Raw genomic sequence first — 18,961 nt, 5'->3', positions numbered from 1 at the left:
ACAAACAAATGAGTGAATGTGATAGAAAGCTAAACAGCTACAGAGCTGGTTAGCCAAAAAGGGCTTGTTTTGAAAGTTGGATAATCTTATCCTTTGAGGCTTTAAGTGTTCTTACACTACGATTTTGACCATTCAAAGCAACTGGGAAACGTCCATGGCAGGCATTGTTGTTATCTTAGCTTGCTACAGTACATAACTTCTGTGTGATAGGAAGCATGAGCACCACCACCAATCAGCCTACACCTCTGCGGACCCATCATTACTATGACAATTTATGTAGCCATGTCACCAAATTACTGCTGTCTGAACACACATATACCCGATATAGTCACTTGTAAATTGCTGTTTTTGGACAGACACTATTCCAAAACAGATTTGAGCAGTAAGGTCTGCAGGGTGAACAAGGCTTTAGAAACTGACAATCATTGTATGGTCATATATAGACCTCAGGATTTACCCACACTTTACCTTCATGAAGCTCTAGAGTTGAAACCACCCATGTCCCTGTGCACTCAGGCCAGTCCTGGGTAAGCTAGTGTGAGGAGATGCTCCTGTTACCGATGGCAACGTGACCCTCCTCCCTCACCTCCAATCCCACTGTGGGCCAGCATGCCATTATTCATTCAAACCTTCCTTTCACAGTGCCGGCTTACTTCCTCCTTAAGCTGCAGAGTTTCCTGACATGGTTTCCAGGTCATAGCATGGATGACAGTGACTCAGACTGGTGGCAGCTTAGTCACTTACAGTACATATATAAAGGGGTGGAAACATGTAGTAGTATTTATACAGAATTTAATCAACTGCAATCTTTTTCCATTTGAGACACAGTTTTCAAGGTCATACAGAGAATGTGTGCTGGGCATGTACTTGCAGGGACAATATAATGTGTATGATGTTGCAATCTTGTGTAAAAAGACAAAACACAGAGATGATTGGATGTAACATCTGCAATCTGAAATGATTAGTGTAGGAGTATCTACCTATATGTGTAGCAGGATACATTTCTCTAATGCCAATATGGCACCAAAAAGCCAGATGCCAAAAAAGAGGCAATGAAAAAAATGACCTTAGGAAGCCTATTAGATGTCATATTGTAGAGGAGTCAGAGATTTGCAGGAGGTATATTAGTCGGAGGCAGGAGTCAGAGACCAGCTCACAGAGGCATAGTGATTTATGTGGACTTTAAAATAATGCCAGGTCCAGTTAGTAATCAGTGGGAGAGGGAAAGGCAAAGCAGACATGCTGAGGGCCATGCTTCTCCACATCTTTCCCTCTCCTCTCTCCATTCCCACCTTTCATTCCAAGAGCACCAGCCTCTGGCTTTGTAGCCATGACAACCAAATGAGGTAAATAGTTGCAGGAGAATCCTCATCACCACCACCCTCCCTGGGCTCTGTTCATTGGCTCACACTCGGGTGATATACACACTCCATACTATTACTGCCCCTTCCTCGCATTTTGGAATTCTCCAGAGATAGTCTTCCCATTAATAGCCATGCTATGTCTCCGGTTGGGTTTGTGTCCTCTTTGCCTATAGGGTAATCTTTCTTTAGTCAGATCACTCTCCAGCTCTGTTCTTTTGTAAAGACAACCTCTGACAAACACTATAGGACATAATAGTGAGATACCTGCGTACGTGCCAGACACGTGGAAAAATCTTTAAGGGAAAAAACACAAGCCTGATTTCAGCCAACTGCCATGCCCCACTGTCAGATGTGAAAGTGAACAATTTACGTGTGGCATTCATTTGGAATTGTGCATTTCCTTTAGTGTGTTAAACTTGGCCTCCTAATACGTTTGTATAATAACAGTATATCAACCTTTTTTCATCATAAATGACTTAAATCCTTTTGGAAGATTTTTTCTGGACCAACCAGCTCAAATACAGAACGGAGAGAGGGATACGATGGTTTGGTAAAATATCTTACTTCTCTGTTTCACAATTGCCAAAAATAGAGTAGCGTTTGCATACCCACTGTGCGACAGTGTTGTGCTAGGTAACAAAGCGTGCAGTTACTACAGAGATGTTTACCGCAGAACACAGCAGGGCTCAGTGAATGGCTGAGCCCATACAACAAACCATTATTGGTATTCTTGGTATTCTTGGTATTCTTGACTGGTATCAGGAAATTGACCCTCTACTAGCCCATTATCATCACAAGTTTAGTCTGTGAAAGTTAAGGTGGAGCAGTGAGTTGAGAGTGGATTTAGTTGACCAAAGTCAGATGCTGCCTCTTCCTTCACCTCTCTGTGGAGTGTGGGATGCCGCATTCAATCTATTTTTGTATATTGCTGTGTACGATGATCGCAACAGGGGAAGAGTGTGCACCTCATTTAGGGTGTTATAGAAGAGTGTGTGAGATTGTGTGCATGTATGCCTGTGAGTGTGTGTGTATGCCTACTGAAAAAGGGAAAAAACAAGACATAATTATTTAAAAAATGCACTTTCTCAAGTGTTTTTCTTTTACTAAACATTGACACACACATGTACATTATACATCCTGCTTTGACAATGACGTTCATAGCTTTTGCTGTTGGAATTGCAAATTTAGCAAAAAAAATATTCTGAGAACATAATTTTCCTAAATGCTGCCAACTGAAACATTCCGATTGCATACAGCCTACCATCAGATGTACAGCTGTATTACACATTTTACTGCATATGCCATTTGAAGAGTGACTAATTACCAGGTAACAATGTATTGATGCATGTAAAAGAATAAGAGGATGTCCAGTTCATGCAAATGCGAATGATTTATGTACATAACACAAGATTACACAGCCTGAGAGAAAAATGACATGATCAAAATAGTACGCCCTTACGTGTGAAGGCTTACAGGTCTGGTAACATTACAAATACAGAAGAAGCCTAACTGATTTTCTCTCGTATGGTTTTAGACAGTTTTGACACTGACAAACCAATGATACAATCTTTATGACATGGATTCACACAACTCACACCTTTCAAATGTTTTGCAAACATGCAAATGGTTTAAACAGCCTTGAACCCTCTTTCAACTTTTTCAACATTAAGTGGAGTGACATCTCATTTTATGTCGAGACAAACACATAGGAGAGTATCCAATGATGACATGTTCTTCAAGGTTATAAAACCATTGTTAAGGTGAACTGGCACAGACAGCCAGGAGACCTCCCATGTGATATGTGAAAACACAGTAGAGTTGCATCCCATAAACTTTAATAGAAAAATATACATATGAATCTGGAAAGCAGAATTGAAAACTAGGGTTACATGCTTCTTTGTTTGTATCTAATAATAAATTCATTAACTTACAAATAATCAAAATAATTAAATAAACGACATGCTGAAAATTGCTCCAAGCTAACAAAAATATTTGTTATGAATTTCACTGTAACTACATAGTAGTTAGAAGAAATCTGCTGTACTTACAAGGTGTATTTCTGTGGCTCTTAGGACCTCAACTTCCAATATTCTAAGGATTCATGTAAGATATATCTGGTATTGCACATTGTTACTTATTCATGGTAAAAAAGCAATACCTTTCACATTGCCCACTGTGGTGGTGGTGGATGATTAGTCAGGATAATTAATTGCCTTTATATTGAATGTGATGAATGACAAACATGCTTGACAATTAACAGATTGCTATTATCGTTACTTCATACACCAGGCTATGTTCATAGGAAACTTCCTAAACAGACATATTGGTAACACATATCTATGTTATACTACACGACGTATGATGGACATATACCAGGTTATCAGAAACAAACTATAATAAGCAATTCATGTAGCTGTCCATCCTATGCAGTGTTGCCCAAAAAATGTATGAACTTCATCTTCCCTGCAGTCCTTGGCAACCAACACTAATGATAGGAGACATCATATTCAGAGGATGAAAAACGATCATCTAAGGGCTGTAATATGAACTAGAATCTTCCTAGAATATATTCTACTGATCAACCTATCCCATTGAAAAAATAAATACATATTCAGTACATAATCAACAACCAAAGGCGGTATCTGAGAGCTCTTAAGTATATATTTTATATGACTTCTCTGTGCTTAAACTGTATGGGGCACATTGATTCCAATCAGTGTGCAAAGCTGTTATCCAGTCAAAGGGTGGCTACTTTGAATAATCTAAAATCAAAAATATATTTTGACTTGTTTAACAATTATTTTGCTTACTACATGATTCCATATGTGTTATTTGATAGTTTTGATGTCTTTACTATTATTCTACAATGTGGAAAATAGTAAATATAAAGAAAAACCCTGGAATGAGTACGTGTGTCTAAACTTTTGACCGGTACAGTATTCAGACTCTTTGCTATGACTCTCGAAATTGAGTTCAGGTGCATCCTGTTTCCATTGATCATCCTTGAGATTTTTCTACAACTTGATTGGAGTCCACCTGTAGTAAATTCAATTGATTGGACTGGATTTGGAAAGTCACACACCTGTTTATATTAGGTCCCATAGTTGACCGTGCATGTCAGAGCAAAAACTAAGCCATTAGGTCGAAGGAATTGTCGGTAGAGCTCAGAGACAGGATTGTGTCGAGGCACAGATCTGGGGAATGGTATCAAAAAAAGTATGCAGCATTGAAGGTCCCCAAAAACACAGTGGCCTCTCTCATTCTTAAATGGAAGAAATTTGGAACCACAAAGACTCTTCCTACCTAGAGCTCTTCCGGCCAAACTGAGCAATCAGGGAAGAAGGGTCTTGGTCAGGGAGGTGACCAAGAACCCGATGGTCACTCTGACTGAGTTCCTCTGTGGAGATGGGAGAACCTTCTAGAAGGACAACCATCTCTGCAGCACTCCACCAATCAGGTCTTTATGGTAGAGTGGCCAGACGGAAGCCACTCCTCAGTAAAAGACACATGACAGCTACTTGGAGTTTGCCAAAAGCCCTCTAAAGGACTCTCAGAACATGAGAAACAAAATTCTCTGGTCTGATTAAACCAAGATTAAACACTGGCCTGAATGCCAAGAGTCACGTCTGGAGGAAACATGGTAACATCCCTACAGTGAAGCATGGTGGTGGCAGCATCATGCTGTGGGGACGTTTTTCATTGGTAGGGACTGGGAGACTAGTCATAATCGAGGGAAAGATGAACAGAGCAAAGTACAGAGAGATATTGATGAAAACTTGCTCCAGCTCGCTCAGGATATCAGACTGGGGTGAAGGTTCACCTTCCAACAGGACAACGACCCTAAGCACACAGCCAAGACAATGCAGGAGTGACTTCGGGACAAGTCTCCTTGAATGTCCTTGAGTGGCCCAGCCAGAGCACGGACTTGAACCTGATCAACCATCTCTGGTGAGACCTGAAATAGCTGTGCAGCGTCACTCCCCATCCAACCAGACAAAGCTTGAGAGGATCTGCGGAGAAGAATGGGAGAAACTCCCCATATACAGGTGTGCCAAGCTTGTAGTCTCATACCCAAGAAGACTTGAGGCTGTAATCGCTGCCAAAATAGCATCAACAAAGTACTGAGTAAAGGGTCTGAATACTTATGTAAATGTAATGTTTCAGAAAGAAGGCCAGCATCCCGTAGTCGCCTCTTCACTGTTGACGTTGAGACTGGTGTTTTGCGGGTACTATTTAATGAAGCTGCCAGTTGAGGACCTTTGAGTTGTCTGTTTCTCAAACTAGACACTGTAATCTCCTTGTCCTCTTGCTTAGTTGTGCACCGGGGCCTCCCACTCCTCTTTCTATTCTGATTAGAGCCGGTTTGCGCTGTTCTTTGAAGGGAGTAGTACACCACGTTTACCAGATCTTCAGTTTCTTGGCAATTTCTCACATGGAATAGCCTTAATTTCTCAGCACAAGAATAGACTAACAAGTTTCAGAAGAAAGTCCTTTGTTTCTGTCCTTTTTGAGCCTGCAATCGAACCCACAAATGCTGATGCTCCAGATACTCAAGTAGTATAAAGAAGGCCAGTTTTATTGCTTCTTTAATCAGAACAACAGTTTTCAGCTGTGCTAACATAATTGCAAATGGGTTTTCTAATGATCAATTAGCCTTTTAAAATGACAAACTTGGATTAGCTAATATAACGTGCCATTGGAACACAGGAGTGATGGTTGCTGATAATGGGCCTCTGTACGCCTATGTAGATATTCCATAAAAAATATGCCTTTTCCAGCTACAATAGTCATTTACAACATTAACAATGTCTACACTGTATTTCTGATCAATTTGATGTTATTTTATCAGACCAAAAAATTGCTTTTCTTTCAAAAACAAGGACATTTCAAAGTGACTCCAAACTTTTGAACGGTAGTGTATATTTAGTACCAGTCAAAGGTATGGACACATCTACTGATTCAAGGGTTTTTCTTCATTTTTACTATTTTCTACATTATAAAATAATAGTGAATACAGTAAAACTTTGAAATAACACGTATGGAATCATGTAGTAACCAACAAAAGTGGTTACTACATGTCACATTCCAGTCACCTGGAATGCATTTCAATTTACAGGTGTGCCTTGTTATAAGTTCATTTGCGGGATTTCTTTCTTTCTTAATGTGTTTGAGTCAATGAGTTGTGTTGTGACAAGGTAGGGGTGGTACACAGAAGATAAACTGTTTGGTAAAAGGCAAAGTCCATATTATGGCAAGAACAGCTCAAAAAAGGAAAGAGAAACAACAGCCCATCATTACTTTAAGACATGAACGTCAGTCAATCTGGAAAATTAAGAACTTTAAAAGTTTCTTCCAGTGCAGTCGCAAAAACCATCAAGCGCTATGGCTCTCATGAGAACCGCCACAGGAAAGGAAGACCCAGAGTTACCTCTGCTGCAGAGGACAAGTTCATTAGAGTTAACAGAGGTTGGACCCAGGTGCAGAGAAGAGACCAGACGAGGAATCAGTGATTAAGGATAAACATAAATACTTTACTGAGAAACAGTAGCCACAGGATCACAGTACACTGGGAGAAAAAAAACAAATACTATGTCTTGAAAACTCACTCAGGAAACAAAAGCACATGGTAAACAATTCAATCTTCTGTCAAGAGGAACGGAAAACACACCTCTTTTAAAGGGGAAATCATAATGAGTAAAAGAGCGCACCGAAGTGGCAAAATTGTCTCTAGGATGGTCTCTGCTGCCCTCTGTTGACAAGTTGAACCATGACAATTGCAGCCCAAATAAATGCTTCACAGAGTTCAAGTAACAGACACTGTGTGAATCAGGCCTTCATGGTTGATTTGCTGCAAAGAAACCACTACTAAAGGACACCAATAAGAAGAAGAGACTTGCTTGGGCCAAGAAACACGAGCAATGTACAGGTCTGTACAGGTCTGTCCTTTGGTCTGATGAGTCCAAATTTGAGATTTTTGGTTCGAACCGCCATGTATTTGTGAGACGCAGAGTAGGTGAACGGATGATCTCCGCATGTGTAATTCCCACCATGAAGCATGGAGGAGGAGGTGTGATGGTGTGGGGGTGCTTTGCTGGTGACACTCTGTTTTATTTAGAATTCAAGACACACTTAACCAATTATGGCTACCACAGCATTCTGCAGCAATACGCCTTCCCATCTGGTTTGCGCATAGTGTTACTATCATTTTGTTTTTCAACAGGACAATGAACCAAAACACCCCTCCAGGCTGTGTAAGGGATATTTGACCAAGAAGGAGAGTGATGGAGTGCTGCATCAGATGACCTGGCCTCCACAATCACCCGACCTCGACCCAATTGAGATGGTTTGGGATGAGTGTAGGAAAAGAAGCCAACAAGTGCTCAGCATATGTTGGAACTCCTTCAATACTGTTGGAAAAGCATTCCTCCTGAAGCTGGTTGAGAGAATGCCAAGAGTGTGCAAAGCTGTCATCAAGGCAAAGGTTGGCTACTTTGAAGAATCTCAAATATAAATATGTTTAGATTTGTTAAACACTTTTTTGGTTACAACATGATTCCATATGTTATTTCATAGTTTTGATGTCTTCACTATTATTCTACAGAGTAGAAAATAGTCAAACTAAAGAAAAACCCTTGAATGAGTACATGGGTCCAAACTTTTTACTGGTACTGTATATAATGTAATTTTTCTTGTCATTTGAGGGAACACCAATAGCTGGAATGATCATTTTGAATAAGCAAGCTATCCAAGGTTTGAGGCAATTTGCAATCTGCATGGAGACCATATATAAGTGATTTTACAATTACATTGATAAAATGTAATTTGGTTATACTGCAGAATCCATTTAAAGACCAACTCTACTACACTGTACACAACATAATCCACATGGAAGTTCCTAATACCAATTTCCTCTACACCTAATCTTTGACAGATATAGGTAACACTAGTCCACTCTGTGAAGTTATGGGCCAAAATCAGGTACAATGGTCACCATTTAAAGTGCAGTATTTGACACATCAATCCTATTTAATTCTCATTGTTTATGAGAATATATGCATGGAATTTTACACAATTCACAATTCTCAATCTAGGGAACATTTATCCTCTTTGTCTAACATTTTGCTTACTATATTTCCATCGACACAGACATTTGTGGATATATACTGTATATAAAACCATTTGTAGTGTCACGTTCTGACCTTAGTTACTTTGTTATGTCTTTATTTTAGTTTGGTCAGGGCGTGAGTTGGGGTGGGCATTCTATGTTGTTTTTTCTATGTTTTGTTCTATTGTCCTTTTCTATGTGTTTGGCCTAGTATGGTTCTCAATCAGAGGCAGGTGTCAGTTGTTGTCTCTGATTGGGAGCCATATTTAGGTAGCCTGTTTTTCATTGTGTTTTGTGGGTGATTATTTTCTGTGTAGTGGATGTCACCTTACAGAACTGTTGCGTTTCGTTCTCCTTTGTTATTTTGTTTAGTGTTCTATGTTTAATAAATATAATGATGAACACTTACCACGCTGCGCTTTGGTCCTCACCTCATTCCAACGACGAGCGTTACATGTAGACCTTTACTTCGGAGTCTATCTGCATGTGTCAGATTCATTATATTGTCCATCACAGCACACCCCTCTTACTCAGGCTGCTGCCCTGAATCACTATTGCATGCTGCAACAGCAAAGCCATTTTTGTAGAATGCTAGCTAACTTGTGAAGCAATCTCAGAATAAAACATGTTGAAAACCTCCTTGAGAAGGGAGGACACTCCATATAGTGTATCATGTGTTTTACATGGCTGGCAGTCTAAGTACTAAGGCCCTGGTTCAATATGACACATACAGTATCCTCCTCCAAACGTTTTCACTTGCTCAGTGCATTCATTTTGGGCTTTAAGAGCCTGCTGCTACTTATAGCTAGCGTTGTTAATACATTTCACAATGATTCACAGTTTGATGACTCTGTATAAACATCTTTAAGATGTCAAAATGTCAAACCTAAAATGTAAATAGTTTTCCTGTAAAGTCTGTATTATTTGCTTTTCTCTTCTGTTCATCCACTGTTGATTGGAGATGTTTCGTCAAAAAATGCATGTCTTTGTTTGAGTCTGGGCACTGAAAAGCTAACTGCAAAGCATGCAATTGTTTCTAAACATTGTATTGATATTTTTTCTACATCTTGGTGTTCCTATGGAATCATCAGCCACCTGTGAATTTGTGTGTATAACAGAGCTATACAGTATGTTTTCAAAGAGCAACCACAGTACACTCTTGGAATTAGTGGAGACTTGAGTAACCCTGGAGATAACCCAAGGATCTCCAAGGAACGCTTGGAGTTCCTCAAGAAACCATTGACGGTCAATGGTGCATATTTGCACCTTTGGTTAGTTGAGACGTTCTTGGAGGAACCTTTAATGTTTCAATGTAGCAAAGGGTTCTTCAAATAATCTTTTCAGAGGGGTTCCTCAGGGAACCTTTTTGAACTGGAAAGGTTCCCCCTCTGTGGCAATTTTTAGAACCCCAAAAAGTTATTCCAGACTTTTCTATTTCTAAGAGTGTATACTGTCAACAGCACAGACAGAGAGCATTGTATATTCTGTCTCTGACTATAATTCATACTGGGACATGTTTATATATTTTTCACACCTAGAGAGAACAATATCTCCTGCAGTATCAGGGCTTTTATAAAACCCCACAATCCACTGCAAAATGTGCCACTAAAACAGTCTATCCCTCTCCCAGGTCTCCACCAGTGAGTTGTTGTTGGGCAGCAGCCTGGTCTCACGGTTGAGCCAGATGAAGTGTCAGTTCAGGCATGCTCTGGGACACAGTCAGTCTCACTCCTCACTCTCCTCCTCATCTCCCTTAGAGGTTTTGCTTGTGCGCTGGAAACAGTGGACAATGGAGGCCAGGAAAAAGCTGGTCATGATGGCCACTACAGACACAGAGATGCCGGAGAAGATGATGATAAGTAAGTCTGTTAAGGTAAGGGTGATCTGGCACTCCCGGAAGCTGTCCTGTGAGAGCTGGCTCAGGGACACCTGTCTGCCGTCCATGGGTAGTGAACACTCTATGCCCTCCACTCCTACAAGGGGACAAAGAAGAGGGATATGTTTAGGACCAGACAGAAAACCCAACAATAGAGCCCCCATTATCATTATCATTATGTAAAACAAACTGTTCCTCTGGCAGAAACTATTATATTAACCTTCCCAAATAACATCAACTCTCGAGATTTTGGCCTCCAGATGCAATAATTTTTTGTTATTCCAAGACATGTTTTTTTACATCTTCTTTACTAAATGGAATGTCTGGATTATTTTCAAATTCTATGAATTATGATCCTTGAGGTTAAATAGAAGTCAATTAACCAGATAAATCACTTGGCATAACCTCTGGTTTTTATTTACAGCATTGCTGGAACAGCCAGAAGGCAAGGAGCTCCTTCACTGAACTCATCTCAAGATGTAAGCATTACAAATCGGTCTGTCATACTCGCCAGTGTCCCAGTCACTTCGACATATCATTTGCCACTCATACAGAGTCTCTATGAAAACATCAATGACAACCATAGCTGAGGGAAGTAGGGGTGCTGGGGGAGCTGCACCCCCCGATAAATTGAAATAAATTTGCCAAAACTAGGCTGTAAAAAATAATTTCCCCCAAAATGGTATTATTCCAGTCTGAACAGGCATAAATAAAATACTACACCAGAGATCATATTTTAGCTACAGTTGATCAACAGCTTCTAAAAAAATTGTTTTATCACAAGCACTTATGGTCAGGAAGACCGCAATTTGGGCAGCACGTGCGCCAAATATAGAACAGCTTGTTGCGTTGTAGTCATAGATATAATCGACAGAAGGTTTTTGGAACCTCTAACCCTGGCACTTTGGCACTTAAACTCATGGGTAGACTAGCAACGGCTGCCAGTCCTGACTATTATTGGTTGTGGCTGTCAGTTTGCCTTTCACAAATGTAGGCCTACTGTTCGGAAAGCAAATGCCTACTGCTGAAAAGAGAAGACTAATCTGTCTGTAGAAGCTAACAACAAAAAAATCCAAACAACTTTTGAACAATTCTGAGCAAACAGTTTTTCAAAGTAGCTTATCTTGAGCACATCAGACATCACGGGTGAGTAGCCTATGCTTCATCTTCATCATTGGGTGAGTCAGTGTCACTGGAAAGTATATTTTGTAGCCAGGGTTTCCGTTAGGTGCTGGATAAGTGACTGGGAAGATTGAAAATGATCAGACATTTGAGAAATGTACCGGTCATCCATGACCTATAAGGGGGTCAACCCACGCAGCCAGCACCATCAATAAACGAGGGCTACTGGCCAAATGTCTTTAAAACAGCCTATAACATATTACATGTGTAGCATAAGCAAAACTTTATAGCCTATTGTTTTATAATTTACTAAAACAATGTGTCCACTTTACAGTTCAGCTGTCAGAGATTTGAGCACGAATTGCATCAGGGAATTTTATGCATAGGTATATAGGCTTAGGCGTTCGCTGTATAATATTAATAAGAAATATATATAAAGGAAGTGAAGCAAGTTTTGGCCTAGTGTCACGATCGTGTGGAGAGACGGACCAAGGCGCAGCGTGATAATGATACATCTTCTCTTTATTAAAGAAGATGAAAGAACACGACACGAAACACTTTAACAAACTAACAAAAACAACAAACGATCGTGAAGCTATAACGAACTAGTGCACACATGCAACATAGAACATTGACATAGACAATTACCCACAAACACCTAAAGCCTATGGCTACCTTAAATATGGCTCCCAATCAGAGACAACAATAACCAGCTGTCTCTGATTGAGAACCAAATCAGGCAACCATAGACTTTCCTAAACAACTACACTCAACCATAGACAATTCTAAACACCTACACTGAACACAACCCCATCTACTCTATGAAACCCCCTCAACCATACAAACCACACTAGACAATACAAAAAACACATACTAACCCATGTCACACCCTGACCTAACTAAAATACTAATGAAAACAAAGATAACTAAGGCCAGGGTGTGACACCTAGCCCCAGAGAGAGAGATAGAGGAGAGAGATATGCATAATGCTGAAATACCAAGATGCATTTCTTTATCCTTGTCAGATAGGCTACTGCGTCTGCTGTACAGATATAGGTGTACAAAGGAGACTAATTTGTTAATTTCTGATCAGAATGTTTTTTATAAAGATAAGCATTATATTGTTTAGATTATAGGAGCAATTCTCGGAGTCAGTTGTAGCGCTGGTGCTGATCCAACGCTCTTAACCACTAGCCATTGTTTATAGGAAAATACAAGCACGATGTTATATTGTGGCAAACACCACATTACAGTTGGAGCTTAATTTGGCCAAAGAAAATGTCTCAACAGAATAAGACAAACACATGTGAAATGGTTCAAACCTTTTTAACAGGCTATATTGCAGCAATTACCAAGAAAGGCTAGCGCCTACAGTACAAAACAAATTAAAGCAATAGTCTAATAACATTTATTTTACAAAAAGGCCTACTTATAATCTTAAACTAATTACAGAGCACCCATTTAAAAAACAGATCGAATTAATTTAGCCAACAAAAATGTCTCAACAGAGTGAAACAAAACACATTTTGCTTATTTAAAGAACAGGCAAGATTAATACATATACAGTGGCAAGAAAAAGTATGTGAAGCCTTTGGAATTACCTGGATTTCTGCATATATTAGTCATAACTGTAACGGCTGTTTGAGGACCAAGGTGCAGCGTCGTACGTGTTCATGATTTTTAATAAAACTGAACACTAGAACAAAAAAATAACAAAAACGGAACAAAAGAAACAGTTCTGTCTGGTGCAGACACACAAAACAGAAAATAACTACACACAAAACACAGGTGGGAAAAGGCTACCTAAGTATGGTTCTCAATCAGGGACAACGATAGACAGCTGCCTCTGATTGAGAACCACACCCGGCCAAACACACAGAAATAGAAAACATAGAACACAAAACATAGAATGCCCGCCCCAACCAAAATAGAGACATAAAAGGATCTAAGGTCAGGGCGTGACAGTACCCCCCCCCCCCCCCCAAAGGTGCGGACTCCGGCCGCAAAACCTAAACCTATAGGGGAGGGTCTGGGTGGGCATCTATCCGCGGTGGCGGCTCTGGTGCGGGACGTGGACCCCGCTCCACCTTAGGCTTGGCCCACTTAGGTGACGCCTCTGGAGCGGGGACCCTCGCAGCGGGCCCCGGACAGGAGGGCGACTCTGGCAGCTCCGGACAGGAGGGCGACTCTGGCAGCTCCGGACAGGAGGGCGACTCTGGCAGCTCCGGACAGGAGGGCGACTCTGGCAGCTCCGGACAGGAGGGCGACTCTGGCAGCTCCGGACAGGAGGGCGACTCTGGCAGCTCCGGACAGGAGGGCGACTCTGGCAGCTCCGGACAGGAGGGCGACTCTGGCAGCTCCGGACAGGAGGGCGACTCTGGCAGCTCCGGACAGGAGGGCGACTCTGGCAGCTCCGGACAGGAGGGCGACTCTGGCAGCTCCGGACAGGAGGGCGACTCTGGCAGCTCCGGACAGGAGGGCGACCTACTGGAGGCCTGGTCCTTGGAGGAGGCACAGGATAGACCGGGCTGTGGGGGAGCACTGGAGATCTGGTGCGTAGCCTTGGCACCACTCTTCCTGGCTGAATGCCCAGTCTAGCCCGGCAGTTGCGGGGAGCTGGAACAGGCCGCACTGGGTTCTCCTGGCGAACTGGGGAAACAGTGCTTAGAGCCGGCGCAGGATATCCTGGCCCGAGGAGACGCACTGGAGGTCTGGAGAGCAGGGCTGGCACAATCCGTCCTGGCTGGATCCTCACCCTAGCCCGGCAGATACGGGGAGCTGGGATGTAGCGCACCGGGCTAAGAACGCGTACTGGAGACACCGTGCGCTCCACCGCATAACACGGTTTCTGACCAGTACGATGCCCGCCACGGTAAGCACGGTAAGCATCAGGTCTCCAACCTGACTCTGCCACACACAAAACATTTTTGGGGCTGCCTCTCGGGCTTCCTTGCCAGCCGTGTTCCCTTGTAATGTTGCCGCTCAGCCTTAGCTGCCTCCAGTTCCTCCTGTGGATGGCGATACTCCCCAGCCTGCCTCCAGGGTCCCTTCCCGTCCAGGATCTCCTCCTTCTGTAACGGCTGTTTGAAGAAGAGGACCAAGATGCAGCATGGTACGTGTTCATGATTTTGAATGAAACTGAACACTAGAACAAAAAATAACAAAAACGGAACAAACAAAACAGTTCTGTCTGGTGCAGACACACAAAACAGAAAATAACTACCCACAAAACACAGGTGGGAAAAGGCTACCTAAGTATGGTTCTCAATCAGGGACAACGATAGACAGCTGCCTCTGATTGAGAACCACACCCGGCCAAACACACAGAAATAGAAAACATAGAACACAAAACATAGAATGCCCATCCCAACTCACGTCCTGACCAAACCAAAATAGAGACATAAAAAGGATCTCTAAGGTCAGGGCGTGACAATAACATTTGATCTGATCTTCATCTTGGTCGTAACTATAGACAAACACCGTGTGCTTAAACTAATAACACACACATTATTGTATTTTTCTTGTTTATATTGCATACATAATTTAAACATTCACAGTGTAGGTTGGAAAAAGTATGTGAACCCCTAGGCTAAAGACTTTTCCAAAAGTTAATTGGAGTCAGGTGTCAGATAACCTGGAGTCCAATCAATGAGATGAGATTGGAGATGTTGGTTAGAGCTGCCCTGCCCTATGAAAAGCACTCACTCACAAAATTTGAGTTTGCTATTCACAATAAGCATTGCCTGATTTGAACCATGCCTCGAACAAAGCGATCTCAGAAGACTTAAGATTAAGAATTATTGACTTTCATAAAGCTGGAAAGGGTTACAAAAGTATTTCTTAAAGCCTTGACGTTCATCAGTCCACAGTAAGACAAATTGTCCAAACATTGAGAAAGTTCAGCACTGTTGCTACTCTCCCTAGGAGTGACCGTCCTGCAAAGATGAGTGCAAGAGCACAGTGCAGAATGTTCAATGAGGTTAAGAAGACTCCTAGAGTGTCAGCTAAAGACTTACATAAATCTCTGGAACACGCTAACATCTCTGTTGACGAGTCTACGATACGTGAAACACTTAACAAGAATGGTGTTCATGGGGGGACACCATGGAAGAAGCCACTGCTGTCTAAAAAAAACATTGCTGCATGTCTGAAGTTCGCAAAATAGCACCTGGATGTTCCACAGCGCTTCTGGCAAAATATTGTGTGAACAGATTAAACTAAAGTTGAGTTGTTTGGAAGGAACACACAACACTATGTGCGGAGAAAAAAAGGCACAGCACACCAACATCAAAACCTCATCCCAACTGTAAAGTATGGTGGAGGGAGCATGATGGTTTGGGGCTGCTTTGCTGCCTCAGGGCCTGGACAGCTTGCTATCATCGACAGAAAAATTAATTCCTAAGTTTATCAAGACATTTTGCAGGAGAATGTAAGGCTATCTGTCTGCTAATTGAAGCTCAACATAAGTTGGGTGACGCAACAGGACAACGACCCAAAACACAGAAGTAAATCAACAACAGAATGGCTTCAACAGAAGAAAATACATCTTCTGGAGTGGCCCAGTCAGAGTCCTGACCTCAAATCAATTTAAAATGCTGTGTCATGACCTTGAGAGTGGTTCACAAAATAAATCCTAAAAATATTGCTGAACTCAAACAGTTTTGTAAAGAGGAATGTCCAAAATTCCTCCTGACCGTTGTGCACGTCTGATCCTTAACTACAGAAAACGTTTGGTTGAGATTATTGCTGCCAAAGGAGGGTCAACCAGTTATTAAATCCAAGAATTCACATACGTTTTCCACCATACACTGTGAATGTTTACACGGTGTGTTCAATAAAGACATGAAACCGTATAATTGTTTGTGTGTTATTAGTTTAAGCAGACTGTATTTGTCTATTGTTGTGACTTAGATGAAGATCAGATCAAATTGTATGCCAATTTATGCAGAAATCCAGATAATTCCAAAGGGTTCACATACTTTTTCTTGCCACTGTACCTACTATAATAGCAATGATATACAATAAGAATAATGATAAAACAAGTTCCAAAATTGCATCCTACCTGAATAACGAGTTGCACAGTAGCCTGTATTTGGTAATTTGTGTGGTATTAAAAAATATTCTGCTACTGTCTTCTATCATGTAAATGATGTAGAATTGCATGAAAGGCTTTTATAAAAAGGCAAAAAAATTTACCAGCCCTACAAAAAAAAAATCCCATGTGTGGAATTCCTATAAACTTGTCTGCTCAACTGTATGCCACTATGCAAATGCATCCCCAACTCAAAACATCTTCCTGTGGCTGTGATGACAACACAACACATTGTGGATTTCAAGGTTAGTTTTCACTCACCATTCATTTTAAGGGAAGAACAAACCATTGGTCTTTTTCCATTGTAACGTCATTAGTCTTAAGTCTGAGTCCCAAGGTTACACGAGCTGTGGATCATCGCATCACTGAACCAATTTGTTAACAGTGAGTAAATATTTAAAGTGCCATTGACATGCCCTGTGCTGTGCTGATGGGATAAGATTACGTGAGACGAGAGAGCTGGCTAGTTTACAGGCTGTAGTAGTTCCACTGATTCTACCTCCGCAAATGGAAGGCTTTTAGCTATGCGCTATGTGAGAGAGATTTTCAGGTGGCTTGGCTCCCAAAACTGAACAGATTAAAATGCTATAATGTATTTTGGCAACTTCAAACAACCTTATCATACTACAGTATGCACTTACAATGCAGGATTTCATTGCCAGCTGAGTTAATACTGCCTTCGTTTTTTCTTATGCTGTCTAGAATAGCAATGCAAAGTAATGAACAAACAAGCCTCTTGACAATTGTTGCTGCAATAATGTTGGTTGACAAAACTACGTTGTTAAACAGCTGATTAATTGGTCTAATTAGCCTATGTATTGTGTGCTAAATTACAATCATGTTTGTTTATGAAGGAGCTGATTGTGGACTACAGGAGACTGCAGAGAGAGCACGCCCCCATCCACATTGACAGGGCCGCAGTGAAGAAGGTCAAAAGCTTCAAGTTCCTCAACGTGCACATCACTGAGGACATAAATTGTCCTCAGTGACGTGCCTCAGGAGGCTGGAGAAATTTGGCTTGGCTCCTAAGACCGTCTCAAACTTCTACAGATGTACCATCGATAGCATTCTGTTGGGCTGTATCACCGCCTGGTATGGCAACTGCACCGCCCGCAACCACAGGGCTCTCCAGAGGGAAATCTACAGCACCCGGTGTCACAGCAAGGCCAAGACAATCATCAAGGACCTCAGCCACCTAAGCCACAACCTGTTCACCCCGCTACAATCTAGAAGGCAGAGACAGTACATGTGCATCAAAGCTGGGACCCGAGACTGATAAACAGCTTCTACCTCCATCAGAATGTTAAACATTCATCACTAGCCGGGCCTCCACCCAGTACCCTGCCCTGAACCTTAGACACTGTCACTAGCCGGCCTCCACCCAGTACCCTGCCCGGAACCTTAGACACTGTCACTAGCCGGCCTCCACCCAGTACCCTGCCCGGAACCTTAGACACTGTTACTAGCCGGCCTCCACCCAGTACCCTGCCCGGAACCTTAGACACTGTTACTAGCCGGCCTCCACCCAGTACCCTGCCCTGAACCTTAGACACTGTTACTAGCCGGGCCTCCACCCAGTACCCTGCCCTGAACCTTAGACACTGTTACTAGCCGGGCCTCCACCCAGTACCCTGCCCTGAACCTTAGACACTGTTACTAGCCGGGCCTCCACCCAGTACCCTGCCCGGAACCTTAGACACTGTTACTAGCCGGCCTCCACCCAGTACCCTGCCCGGAACCTTAGACACTGTTACTAGCCGGCCTCCACCCAGTACCCTGCCCTGAACTTTAGACACTGTTACTAGCCGGGCCTCCACCCAGTACCCTGCCCTGAACCTTAGACACTGTTACTAGCCGGGCCTCCACCCAGTACCCTGCCCGGAACCTTAGACACTGTTACTAGCCGGCCTCCACCCAGTACCCTGCCCGGAACCTTAGACACTGTTACTAGCCGGCCTCCACCCAGTACCCTGCCCTGAACCTTAGACACTGTCACTAGCCGGCCTCCACCCAGTACCCTGCCCTGAACCTTAGACACTGTTACTAGCCGGCCTCCACCCAGTACCCTGCCCGGAACCTTAGACACTGTTACTAGCCGGGCCTCCACCCAGTACCCTGCCCTGAACCTTAGACACTGTTACTAGCCGGGCCTCCACCCAGTACCCTGCCCTGAACCTTAGACACTGTTACTAGCCGGCCTCCACCCAGTACCCTGCCCGGAACCTTAGACACTGTTACTAGCCGGCCTCCACCCAGTACCCTGCCCGGAACCTTAGACACTGTCACTAGCCGGCCTCCACCCAGTACCCTGCCCGGAACCTTAGACACTGTCACTAGCCGGCCTCCACCCAGTACCCTGCCCTGAACCTTAGACACTGTTACTAGCCGGCCTCCACCCAGTA

At 42.6% G+C, this 18,961-nt stretch overlaps 1 protein-coding gene across 1 annotated transcript in view; it reads right to left on the bottom strand.

Annotated features, from left to right (window-relative positions):
• Nucleotides 1–2,427: 2,427 nt before the first annotated feature.
• Nucleotides 2,428–18,961, bottom strand: part of LOC139535691 (leucine-rich repeat-containing protein 38) — a 31,359-nt gene continuing 14,825 nt past the window's right edge. The window contains exon 2 of the mRNA XM_071335389.1: nt 2,428–10,442. Coding sequence (XP_071191490.1) covers nt 10,195–10,442 — 248 coding nt within the window. The 3' untranslated portion in view covers nt 2,428–10,194. The remainder of the gene's footprint in view (nt 10,443–18,961) is intronic.

This window comes from Salvelinus alpinus, chromosome 12 (assembly GCF_045679555.1).
Source record: "Salvelinus alpinus chromosome 12, SLU_Salpinus.1, whole genome shotgun sequence".
In the NCBI taxonomy this organism is placed as follows: domain Eukaryota; kingdom Metazoa; phylum Chordata; class Actinopteri; order Salmoniformes; family Salmonidae; genus Salvelinus; species Salvelinus alpinus.
Note: the sequence above shows the minus strand (reverse complement) of the source record. Positions and strands in the feature narration are given on the sequence as shown.